The following is a 12209-nucleotide window of genomic DNA, read 5'->3' as shown; positions in this document are numbered from 1 at the left end:
GGAGGCGCGTGAGAGCCAGAGGTCCTTCCATCCAGGAGAACGCAGCGTTGCTGGGTGAGCCAGGCTGGCCTCGAACCCCCAGTCCTCCTGCTTCAGCCTCCAGGATGCTAGGATTACACGAGTGTGTTTCCATGTCCAGCTTCTTTTCTGATTTGGGGAGAGAGGCATGGGAACTCAAAAGTGATGGAAAAGGTGGAGAAAGTCTGATTTATAAATTGGATCTTTACTAATCAGCTTCTCCTTGGGAATTCTTTTCGTTCATGTTTTCAGTTTGGCACACGGGCATCACCGATTGCAGGCGGCTGAGGCAGGACTCGGTGTCTTGCTCACGCGTTTCTAAAAGGCCTCTGTGGACCAGGGCGCTCAACTCGTTTTCATTGCAATCCACAGCAAGGAAAGCACCTGACATGTTAGCCCAACATCGCACGTACAACTAAAAGGCAATTTAAAAATAGGTACAGACCACGGATGAAGTTTAATTTACAAAATGGGCACGGAAAGAGATCAGCAGCTACAATTATAAAATAGAACAGTTGTAACAATTACTGTAAGAAAAGTTATGTCTATCTGTCTGGAATTTTCCACTTAATATTTTCCAACTGGAGCTGATCACAGGTGACTGAAATCTTAAGAAGGGGAAAAAATGGAACCTCTTATTGGAGAGGGAGACTACTATAAATAATATGTATTACATGATACAAAGCCCGTGTCTGAAGTGTTCGTGAACATTACTTTTAAAATTAAAATCATGATTATAATGTCTCTACCCACTTGAGTCTGCCCATTTCCTACCTCTGTTTAAACACCTACAGCGAGGAGGCAGATGCAGTGCTAGTGATGTTATACTGGGTACACGTTCCCTGTGGGGACGCCAAGCCAGCATTTGAGAAAGGTCTTAGTTAAGCAGTCAGGGACCTCATGTGGAGAGCAACTTCCTGCTTGGTCGGGAAGTCACACAGGACTTAAACACCCTGCCCCTGTCCCCTGTCCCTCCCTCCCTCCATTTGAAACAGGGTGAGCCACCTGCTTCCTGTGGAGGGCTTGTTTTGGGGGACCAGAGATGCCCTGAGTGGGCAAAGCCATGCTGATGTCTCTCCTCACCGCACAGCTCAGGTGGCTGGAATGGCCGTGGGTGGAAGAGTGCTCACCGATTCCTTCCGTGGGAAGCTGATGGTGCTATTGCTTTCGTGTCTACCCAGATGAATTAAAAAACAAAACAGTGTGTGAAGACCAGGAACTGAAACTGCACTGCCACGAATCCAAGTTTCTCAACATCTACTCGGCGACCTACGGCAGGAAGACGCAGGACAGGGACGTCTGCTCCCCAGAGGCCCAGCAGCTCCCCCCCTTTGGTAGGTGAATCTATTGGGTCATCACTAAGGTGCTGTCGGCGTGGATTAGGGTCCTGGGTCCCCAAGGAAAGGGATTGTTTCAGTGCTGTCCCTGGGTGACAGGAAGCCACGGGGAGGGAGAGTCAGCTCCCCACAGGATGGTCTTGTTCTGCCCCAGATGCCTGGGTCTGTCTGTCATTCATCACTCCATTGAGCGCCTGCTGCATGCAGGGTTTGTCAGCGGTGGACGAGGAGGCTGTGAGAGGAAAATAAGTAAGGAACAGTCAGCCCTCCCTCCATCAGCCCTCCCTCCACAGGATCAATCAGCCTCCATCCACCAGTTCTGATTCTGGGGATTCAGCCAGTCTGGAGTTGAACATACTTGGGGAAAAAAAACCTGCCAATGCTAAACTGTTCTCCTCTTATCTTCATTTCCTAAACAATGCATTATAATAAGTGTTTACATGGATTTTGCATTGCATTAGGTGTTCTAAATAATCTAGAGATGACATAGCGCATAGGAGGGCTGGGCACTGGTGGCTCACACCTGTAATTCTAGCTAGTCAGGAGGCTGAGATCTGAGGATTGAGGTTCAAAGCCAACCTTAGCAAACTAATCGTTCACACTCTCACCTCCAATTAACTAGCAAGAAGCCCAAGTCAGAAGTGTGGCTCAAGTGATTGAACACTAGCCTTGAGCAAAAGAGCAAGGGAGAATGCAAAGCCCTGAGTCCAAGCCCCATCCTCCCGCACAGATTGGTGGGGAGGAGAGAGGGAGAGAGGGAAAGAGGGAGGGAGGGAGGAAAGGGAGGATGGAGGAGAAAGAAAGAGGAATGTGTATGTTATATACAAGTACCACACTGCCTTATCTAAAGGAGTTGAGGACAGATCGCTTGTGAGGAACAATGGTCACATGTTAGGTGCAAGAGAACCTAAGGAGAAAAGCCTGCAGGGAAGGGAGGTGGAGAAGGCTGGGGTACTGCAGAGAGGGGGACCTTCTGGAGTGACAGGCATGCCAGACAGAGATCTAGAGGGAGTGATGGAGGGTAGGCATGGATGTTCAGGTGGAAGGAAGAGCCAGCTCAAGGCTTTGAAGCTGGACTGGATCTCCAGCACTTGTCAAGAAGAGTCAGCAAGTTATTCTTAGAAGTCTGCAGTTGGAGCAAAGAGATGACGTCACCAGAGGAGCCCAATTGCTCCGCCCATCAAATGCATCCAGTACACCAGCGAGGGAGGGGTTCTCCAGAAAAGTGAGGGAGAAGATTACAGCACGTGTGTGCAATTGTGCATGCACCTGAGTGTCTCTGTGTGTGGGGTGTGTGTGTGTGTTTGTGTGTGTGTGTCTTTGTCTGTGTCTGTGTACAGTGGGAGGAAGAGTGTAAGGAATCGGTTTACAAGATTGTGGAGTTGCAGGCTGGGAATGTGGCTTAGTGTACAGTACTCACCTGGCATGCAGGAAGCCCTGGGTTCCATTCCTCAGTACCACAGCTGCACGGTGTTTGACCACCCCACACCAAATCCATCTGATACATGAAATTAACCACCACACTCCTGTCTAGAGCTCAAAACGTCGGATGTCTCTTTGCTGAGTTATCAGAGAAAACAGACCCATTTGTGATCCCCCCTGGGGACTTGTGTTTAGTGATGAAGTGAAGCCTAAAATGAACTCCTGGATGGAACAGGGTGCCTCCGTTTATTCATGGATAGCAAGTGAACTTGAACATGAATTTAAGAGCCGGGAAGTGCTCAAAGGAAGGCCAGGCTCCGGAATCCATTGTCCTTGCCCTAACGGAGAGGAGCACCTGGCCATTGTGCCCCTGCCCTCAGGCTTTGTGGAAAGGCAGACTTACAAGCCGAAGAACTGGTCTGTTTGGCCGAGGAGTTTTCCAGACGACTGCTTGGAGTCAGATTTTCAATGAGACTCAAGAAAGATTTGGAAAACTGAAGGCCTGGCCAAGGAAGGAGCTAAAGAAAAGCACATTCAGGGTGTGGCGGAGACACAGCTTGCTGAGGAGATTAGCGTGGACACACATCAGCGACTTGCTTTACATCGGGGTAATTGGAAGAAGGCCCGCAGTCCAGCAGGCCTGGGGCGGCTCGTGTCTGTGCTAGACTTTGGCAGCCGTGGGGTTCTGAGCTGGCAGGAGAGAGGAAGCCCAGCGTGATGGCGGCCTGGTGGCTTCCACACGTGAGCAAGGCGCCGGATGGGGCGCTGAACGGTTTAATGTCTACTTTGCTAGACTGCTGTCTTCCTTTGGGCTGATGATGCTTTGCAATTTCCATTTTTCTTCCCTGTAGACTAGAATGGCTGCTAAATTTAGAACAGTTGCTCAGGAGGCTGAGATTGGAGGATTGCTGTTGGAAGCCTGCCTGGGCAGGAAAGCCTATGAGACTTTTTTTTGTTTTTGTTTGTTTGTTTTTTGGTCAGTCCTGGGCCTTGGACTCAGGGCCTGAGCACTGTCCCTGGCTTCTTCCCACTCAAGGCTAGCACTCTGCCACCTGAGCCACAGTGCTACTTCTGGCCGTTTTCCATATATGTGGTGCTGGGGAATCGAACCGAGAGCTTCATGTGTAGGAGGCAAGCACTCTTGCCACTAGGCCATATTCCCAGCCTTTTTTGTTTTGTTTTGTTTTGTTTTTTGCCAGTCATGGGGCTTGAACGCAGGGCCTGAGCACTGTCCCTGGCTTCTTTTTGCCATATGAGGCGAGCACTCTTACCACTAGGCCATCTCCCCAGCCCTCCTGTGAGACTTTTATCTCCAATTAACCACCAAAAGAAACCCAGGAGTAGAGCTGTGGCTCAAGGGGTGGAGCACTAACCTTGAGCAACTAAGAACTAAGGGATGGCCCCCAGACCTTGAGTTCAAGCCCCAGGACTGGCACCCCCAAAAAAAACCCAAACAAACAAACCCAAAAACAAAGAAAGGAGGGAAGGAAGGAGAGCAGGAGGGAGGGAAGAAGTAAGGGAGGGAGGAAGGGAGGAAGAAAGGAAAGAAGGAAGGAAGAGAGGAAGGGAAGGAGGGAAGGAAATAAATATAAGTCAGATATTGGTGGCTCACGCCTGTAATCCTAGCTACTCAGGAAGCTGAGATCGGAGGATCAGGGTTTGGAGCAGCACAGGCAGGAAAACCCATGAGACGCTTACCTCCAGTTCATCACAGGAAAAGCTGGAAGTGGTAGAGTGCTAGCCTTGAGCAAAGAAAAATATAGATAATAGAGATACCTATCTTGTGGCTGCCCATGGAAATAGGAAAATTGTCTTGATTGTAAAGAGTCACACCTGCAAGGACTTTGTCCAAATCTTAAATGAGATCCTGGACTCTCAAATGTAATGCTGGACCGAGCTACGGCCGTGAGAGTACTGAGGTGGGAAAGAGCGAGTCTGACATTGTGAGGACCAGCAGCGCCTTGGGAGACAGTTGCCTGTGTCCTCTCAGAGTTCTCCTGAGCCCAGGTCATCACCTACAGCGTTTAGAAGCGGGGGGGGGGGGGGGGGACTTTGGGAGGTGACTAAGGCTAAATAATCAACCGAGAGACAGCATGATTGTCCTGGTGACCTCAGAGGAAAGGGAGAATTGAGATGAGACACACACACACACACACACACACACACACACACACGGCGGTGTCTGTGTGTGACAGCGGCTCCTTTGCTACCCTCACAAGGTCCTTCACTACGGACCAGAACTGTGAGCCATCATAGACTTCTTACCCAGCTTCAGGTACTTTGTGGCAGTAACTAAAAATGGATGGAAGCAGGCCCGTCTCCTATCCTGAGAAGACTGTTCTGCTGAGACTGTGTCGAAGGAAAGTCTTGGCAGGCCCTGCCACCAAGGCGGCTCACATGGGAATCCATGTGAGAAAGGGCTCCTGCCTGCCGGCTGTCAGATGGGCTGTGAGGGGCGCTGATGAGGGCAGCCTCCGCTGACGTTTAGCGGCTCTAGTCCGCTCCATTGACCTGAGTTCCTGAACTTCCATCCTCCTCTCAAATACCACCTGAGTGCATTCAGGCAGAGGCTGTGGGAATTCCTCTCTGCCTCCCTCTCCCGCCTCCCCCCCTCCAGCCTTGGGTCAAGGGCCATGTCCCAGCCAGACGAGGAGTCTCTCTCTGTACTGGCTTGCCCAGACCCTCCCCCAGGGCAAAGCTCTCCATGCCTTCTTACCATTCTCCAGGGGGCTCTTTCTGATCTGCATTCCTCAGCGAGGAAGTAGACCCTTGGTGATCTAACTCCCTTGGGCAAAAATGGCTTGATTAAAAAAACAACAACAACAAAAAAAAACCCAAAAACAACACCCAGGGCTGGGAATGTGGCTTAGCAGTAGCTTGCCTAGCATGCATGAAGCTCTGGGTTCAATTCCTCAGTGCCCCATAAACAGAAAAAAATGGAAGTGGCTCAAGCGGTAGAGTGCTAGCCTTGATCAAAACAAGCTCAGGGACAGTGCCCAGGCCCTGAGTTCAAGCCCCAGGACTAGCAAAAAAAAAAAAAAAAGAGATGGAGAAGCCAGCTTGGCCTTTTTAAAAACACCCAAGGGTTGGAGGCATGGCTCAGGTGGTAGAGCGCCAGCCATTGAGCAGAAGCATCCCATGTAGCTGGGATGACAGGAGGGTACCACCACACCCCACCCTCATTTGTTATCTAGACAGGCATTTCACATCTCAGACGTATTACATCTCACTTGGCTGCGCAGTGTTCTGGACGGCAGAAACAAGCAACCGTTTCAGCTGATCTTCTGAGCCAACTTCCTTCAGCCATGTTGGGTGAATGGCTTTTCGAAGGAGCATTACGTAGGAGGAAGTTGGGTGGAAGCTGGGTTTAATTGGGGCATGCATCAGCTAAATCAAGGGCTGTCACCTCAAACTATGCCTCCAGCCTCTTTGTCTACTACGCTTCGTTAGAGATAAGATCACTCAAATTTTGCCTATGCTGGCCTTAGACTTTCAAACCTCCGGCCTTGGTCTCCTGAGGAGCTGGGTTTAAAGGTGTGCATTACCATGCTCAGAGAAGCACACCTGTCTTGCAAGAGCTCCTCACCTGCCCTGGTGACAGTGCTGTCCCTTCAGCCTGCTCTGTGTTCTCAGCATACTCAGGACGTTCTCTGACCCGGGGCTGCCTCCCTTCTTCACTCAGGAGTGGGAAGGATTTCACTTACATCGAACAGATCCCATCTCACCCTCCAACCCTGCAGTCGGCCCAGTCTAATGAGAACCCACGTAGGCACCAGCCACGGTTGGGTCTCTGCGCCCTTCCTTTAGGACACTCCGCATTCCAAGCTCATACCTCCGGGCCACTGTCCAAGCTGTCCCTGTGGCCTGGACTGTGTCTGTGTGGCTGATTCGGACTCATGATGAAGGAGTCCAGTTGACTGACACCTGCCAGCCCCGTGCCTCACCCCTGTCCCTCTGCTTGTTTCTCTTCCTGGTGTGGAAGAGACCAGGCTGCCCATGATTGCGGTCTTTGCACCTGCAGCGAACCCTGTGATGCACCCGTGACCCGAGGCCGCTGGAAGCACAGCTGGGCGCCCCCCTCACCCCCTGGGGGGAGGGGAGAGAGGTGTGTGGCTGCAGGCTGGGAACAGGGGCCTGGTATTTTCATAGCTTCCAGCAGCTTAAGAGATGCTGGAAATCCGGGTTTCCGGAGAGAAAGGAAAAAAAAAAGAGTGAAATGTTTCACTTTTTCAAACACTGAGTGAGCCAACCAAAGCATGCTCAAACAGGCCACATCCGGGCTCCGGGCTGCCAGTGTGGCCACGGGGCTTGGAAGAAGGGGAAGGGGCTGCGAGGTTTTCCTCTGGACTCAGCTTGAATTCTTCAGAGGTGCACACGGGAGTGGAGGGCAGCTCTCCCCACAGGTGGAAGGGGGCTCGGCCGGCCGTTGGCCGCTAGACCACACTTCACATGAGCATCTCACCGGAAGCAGGCATGGGAAGGCCAGTGGGTTCTGCAAAGCAGGGCCACTCCTGCACTCAGATACCCAGAAAAAGAAACTCTACCTACTTTACTAAGGTATACCCTCCTCTTCCTCCTCTTCTTCCTCCTCCTCCTCCTCCTCTTCCTCCTCCTCATCACCACCACCATCATCGTTTTTCATGTCTACAAACACCATGATCACATTGAATGGAAGCAAGAAAGATTCAAATATGAATGTTACTCCTCAAATAAGATACTAACTTTGCTAGATTTTCCCCAAGGCCTGCTGTCTGGGCAGAGAAATGTTTGATAAAATAGCAATTTACATTTGGCTTCCCCCCCTTTCAGTCTTATATCATAGGTATGTTCTTTATTGCGCTGGTACTGCTGCTTGAACTCAGGGTCTTGTTCTTGTGTGTCTTTTTTGCTCAAGGCTGGCACTCTACCACCTGAGCAATAACTTCACTTCTGGATTTTTGCTGGTTTGTTGGAGATGAGTCTCATGGGCTTTTCTGCCCAGGTTGGCTTCCATCTGAAATGCTCAGACCTCAGCCTCCTGAGTAGCTAGGATTATGGTGTGAGCCTGGCTCATGGAGTTTTTGTTGTTGGTCATGGGGCTTGAACTCAGGGCCTGAGCTCTTTTTGTTCAAGGCTAGCACTCTACCACTTGGAGCTATAGCTCCACTTTGAGTTTTCAGGGAGTTAATTGGAGTTAAGAGTCTCATGGACTTTTCCTGCCTGGGCTGGCTTTAAACCACAATCCTCAGATCTCAGCCTCATGAGTAGCTGGGATTACAGGCATAAGCCACCAGCACCAGGCTCTCATAGATGTTTTTGCACGTGGTCAGTAAGGTCCTAACAATATTGATCTCTTCCTACCATCTTGTAAAAGAGATACATTCCACGATTTAACCATTCCCTCATGGCCAGATAGCTTTTGCTGTTTCTGACTTGCAAAATATTATGAATAATATATGATGAGCTTGTGCACATGGCTTTCCTTTTCTTTTGAATTATTTCCTTGGGATAAAGTCCCAGATGTTTTCTAGAAAAGGAAAACAGGATATGCCCATGTTTACAATTCTTCACACACATCGTCTCAATCTTTTCTAAAACATTCTTGTTCCAATTAACAGCATAAATATTGATGTATAACTATGGGTTCCCCAGAACCTGGAAGTTCCATTGACCCCTCTGAAGGTTCCGTTTGTCGGGGAGAAATGATCCCACAGTGTTGGTGCAGTTTGTGTTTCCTGGGTCCTGAATGGCCTTGAGTTTCTTAGAATGCTGTGGTGATTCTAGTTGTACTGTTCTGTTCTCCCCTTGTCTTTCTTGAGTGATGGATTTTTCCCATTTTTATGAGCTCTTGGCAGAGTAGAGAGAGTAACCCCTTTACATGAATTTATTTTGTTTTGTTTTCTGGTGGTGTCAGAGATGGACTGCAGGGCTTCACAAGTACTCTACCACCACGCTGCCTCGCTGGCTGTGCACTTTAGGTTTGTTATCTAGGTCTGCTTACATTTTGTTTTATATACATACATATGTATGTATGTGTATATATACACACACATACACATGTGCATATATATACTTTTCCTCAGGAAAGTCGTGTCGTGTGTGTGTGTGCAACCTCACCCCCAATTTACCATCATCATCATCATTGCTGACGCCACCAACACCATCATCGGGCCCCTGTGCCTGGAAGACCCAAAGGGCTGCTCCACTCCCACTTCTGAGCATTTCTGAAGTATAGTGGTCTACACCAGTTTCAAGAACATCTCTGAATTGTGGGACAAAGAGGGGAGGGACGCATCTCCTGGTTCTGCTCCGTGTCCTAAGCGGGTCCCATCTGGAGTGCATCAGGGCGAGGCGGGTACTGGAGCGGTGAGCATTAGTCACACACCACACCCCTGGGTCTCGGACAATTCTTTCCAACCTTCCCGCCATCATCCTGCACACAGACAGTTCATTCTATCTGTCTGGTATACCCGGGCGAAGGGCAGAGACAACTTCTCAAGGTCAAGGACAATGGTCCAAAGCAGCCTGGGTCCCTGGGGACCACGTGGTAGGGTGTCTGTGCCCGCCCTCTGTCCCGTGGGAAGTCCTATCCGGAAGCTGCCCTCATCCTCGGGCTATAAAGGTCCTCAAGACTGGCCCTGGATTTCCTCCAAAGCTTCTCTGCAAGGTCCCCACAGTTAACTCCCTCCCGCTGCCCAGCCCCAAAGCCACGGCCACGGGCACAGGGCTGCGAGCCACTCCCCAACTTCAAAAGGTGGATTTCATTTCCTGTAAAAGCTGAAGCCTCTTCAACAGGGCCATGGAGTCCCGACGTCGAGGCTCATGCCTGCGAGCCTAGCTCCAGGGGAAGCTGGAAATGGAAGGGCCATGGTGTGTGGCCAGCTTGGAAAGAAACGAGGCCAGGCTGGGATGGAAAAGCTCAAGAAACCCCCCTTTTCTACCCATAACCGGACACCGAGGCATGTGCTTGGTACCCCAAGCTACGAGGGAGGACCGTGGTATGAGGCCAACGGGGGCAGAAAAGTTCAAGAAGAGGGAAGAGGAGGCAGGAAGCTGGGCCCGGGGGGCACACCCCTGACCCCAGCAAGGACGAGAAGCCCTAAAGTCAGTGGATCAAATGCAGGTCGACCTGAGTTCCTCACCCTGGGGATGGCTCACCGGAAGCCACTTCTGAGACACCTTAGAGCAAGTCAGTGCCCCCCCAAATCTGACTTCATCCATGGAGCCTGGAAGGAAGGTGTGGAAGGGATGGGTCCTCGCTGGCCTCCCCAAGAACTGGGCACAGGGGTGTGGCTTCAGAAAGTCCCCCGGCTGGCCGACCTCTGCGGTGGTGTGTCATTTCCTGCTGCAGCCCCGGGCTCCGGGTAGGCTCTAGGGATGCTGCCGTTTCCTTAATGAGAGAATGAGGAACACACACAGGGTGTGTCAGGCCGGGTCGACAGGCCTGGACTTCATCAAGGGGCCAGGAGCGCCCGCCGCCAAGGCAGGGCCATTTAGGAGCAGCTAGCCCAATTATCTAAATAAACACTGCTGTACAGGGCGATTAACTTCAGGCTTGGGGTTTAACGATTGCCAAAAAAATGAAAATTAAAGTGGTTGAATATCTTGTGATCACACGCGTTGCGGGGGAGGAAGGACAGTTTGCCAGCCACAGAGGGGAGGGACAAAACCCACGTGGGAGGGGGATAATAACCACTCCATAGAAACGACACGGAAGCCTGCCATCCTAGCTGCTCAGGAGGATGAGACCTGAGGAGCGTGGTTCAAAGCCAGCCCAGGCAGGAAAGTCTGTGGGACTCTTTGTCTTCAATTAATGACCCAAAAGACAAGAAGTGCAGATATAGCTCAAGTAGTAGAGCACCAGTCTTGAGAAAATAAGCTAAGTAAGAGCGAGAGGCCCAGAGTTGAAGCCCCATTACTGGAACACATATACAAAGATAATGTATGTGAAAAAATGTTCACAAATACACCGAGAAATAGAAAAGAGTGGCATAGAAAGTCTCCATTATCCCATGGCAGAGGAAGACATTTGCAGATAGTAAAGTGGCTAGAAGGGGGTTCTTCAAGGTCAACATGGCTTCTTGGTTCTTTTTTTATATATATACTTTTTTACTAGCATCAACTAGTTGTAGAAGGGGGTTACACTTTTGGCATACAGCATTTGTGAGGCTGCTCACTATCCACTATCCACTATCCACAAGCATTTTTAACTGTTGTTTTGTGATTACTGGGGATTGAACCCAGGACACTGGACATGTTAGGCAAGTGCTCTACCTGTTGGGTTATGCACCCAGCCCTTTTCTTTGTAGTTTTTTGTCAGTCCTGGGTCTTGAACTCAGGGCCTGAGCACTGTCCCTGGCTTCTTTTTGCTCAAGGCTAGCACTTGAGCCATAGCGCCACTTCTGGCTTTTTCTATATATGTGGTGCTGAGGAATTGAACCCAGGGCTTCATGTGTACAAGGCAAGCACACTCTACCACTAGGCCATATTCCAAGCCTGTATTTCTGTTTTTGAGACGAGTCTTGCTGTGTTATCCTGGCTGGTCCAGATCCCCCTGACTCTGTTTCCCAAGTAGGTAGATTGCAGATGTGTTTTTATCTTGATGGTGTTTTTTATTGGAGGATCCCTCGCCCCCAGTTTTGGCTTCTATGTTTGCATGGGGTTTGAACTCAGTTAGACAGGAGCTCTACCATGTTAGTCACATCTCAGCCGTCTTGCATTTTGTGTGATCCTGTTTAGGCCTCCCTTGTAGTTGGATTGACTGTCATGAACCACTACAGCCAACTTATCTGAGCTGAAAATCTTGCTAATGACATTGTCCAGGCTGGCTTCAAACTACAATCCTTTCAGTCTTTGCTTCTCAAGTAGCTGGGGGTTATACCAGGAAGCCACCACACCCAGCTCATCTGTGCTTTTAAAATATAAACCTGTGTTTATTTTGGACAGAAAAGTGTTTTACCACATCAAATGTGAGATAAATTTTGTAATTCTCACTGTTACTTTCCCCCACTTATGTAGCCATTCCAGGAACAATCTGTGCAGAGTCAAGTGGTTTTTGTTTGCTTGTGTTCCCTAATGAAGTTTAGAGAAGGGACTGGTTTTAGGCTGACTTACACTTGCAAACTGTGATTCAGAACATGAGACTCCTAAAGATAACAACAAAAATCCTCAAAATATCATTTTTAAAAATTGCATCCAAGCAATGAAAAAAATAACAGTTGGACATTGGACATTGAAGGGATGTAACTTTACTCCTAGACAAACTTTTCATGGCTTCTGGGATGGTTAAGTTACACAAAAGAATAATTGGAGATCATGTTTACAGGAAATATTATGTCTTTCTCAAACTTGCCCCTTAGCCATTCATTATTGAGAAACCTTCTTCTAGCTTGACATGAATTTTAAATTTTAAGAAAGTTTATTTTGGGGGCTGGGAATATGGCTTAGTGGCAA

The 12209-nt window shown here is 49.6% G+C and overlaps 1 protein-coding gene across 4 annotated transcripts in view; it reads left to right on the top strand.

The window, feature by feature from the left end:
* The window catches only part of Eva1c (eva-1 homolog C), a 63003-nt gene that overhangs the window by 35259 nt on the left and 15535 nt on the right, over window positions 1-12209 (top strand). For 3 of the 4 annotated variants that reach the window (XM_048346319.1, XM_048346316.1, XM_048346318.1), the window contains one exon: window positions 1200-1352. In XM_048346319.1, the coding sequence (XP_048202276.1) occupies window positions 1200-1352 (153 nt within the window). The remainder of the gene's footprint in view (window positions 1-1199; window positions 1353-12209) is intronic. The other variant, XM_048346317.1, reaches the window with a different exon arrangement.

This window comes from Perognathus longimembris, chromosome 5 (assembly GCF_023159225.1).
Source record: "Perognathus longimembris pacificus isolate PPM17 chromosome 5, ASM2315922v1, whole genome shotgun sequence".
Taxonomy (NCBI): domain Eukaryota; kingdom Metazoa; phylum Chordata; class Mammalia; order Rodentia; family Heteromyidae; genus Perognathus; species Perognathus longimembris.
The sequence above is the reverse complement of the archived record's forward strand: the minus strand, read 5'-3'. Positions and strand labels throughout refer to the sequence as shown.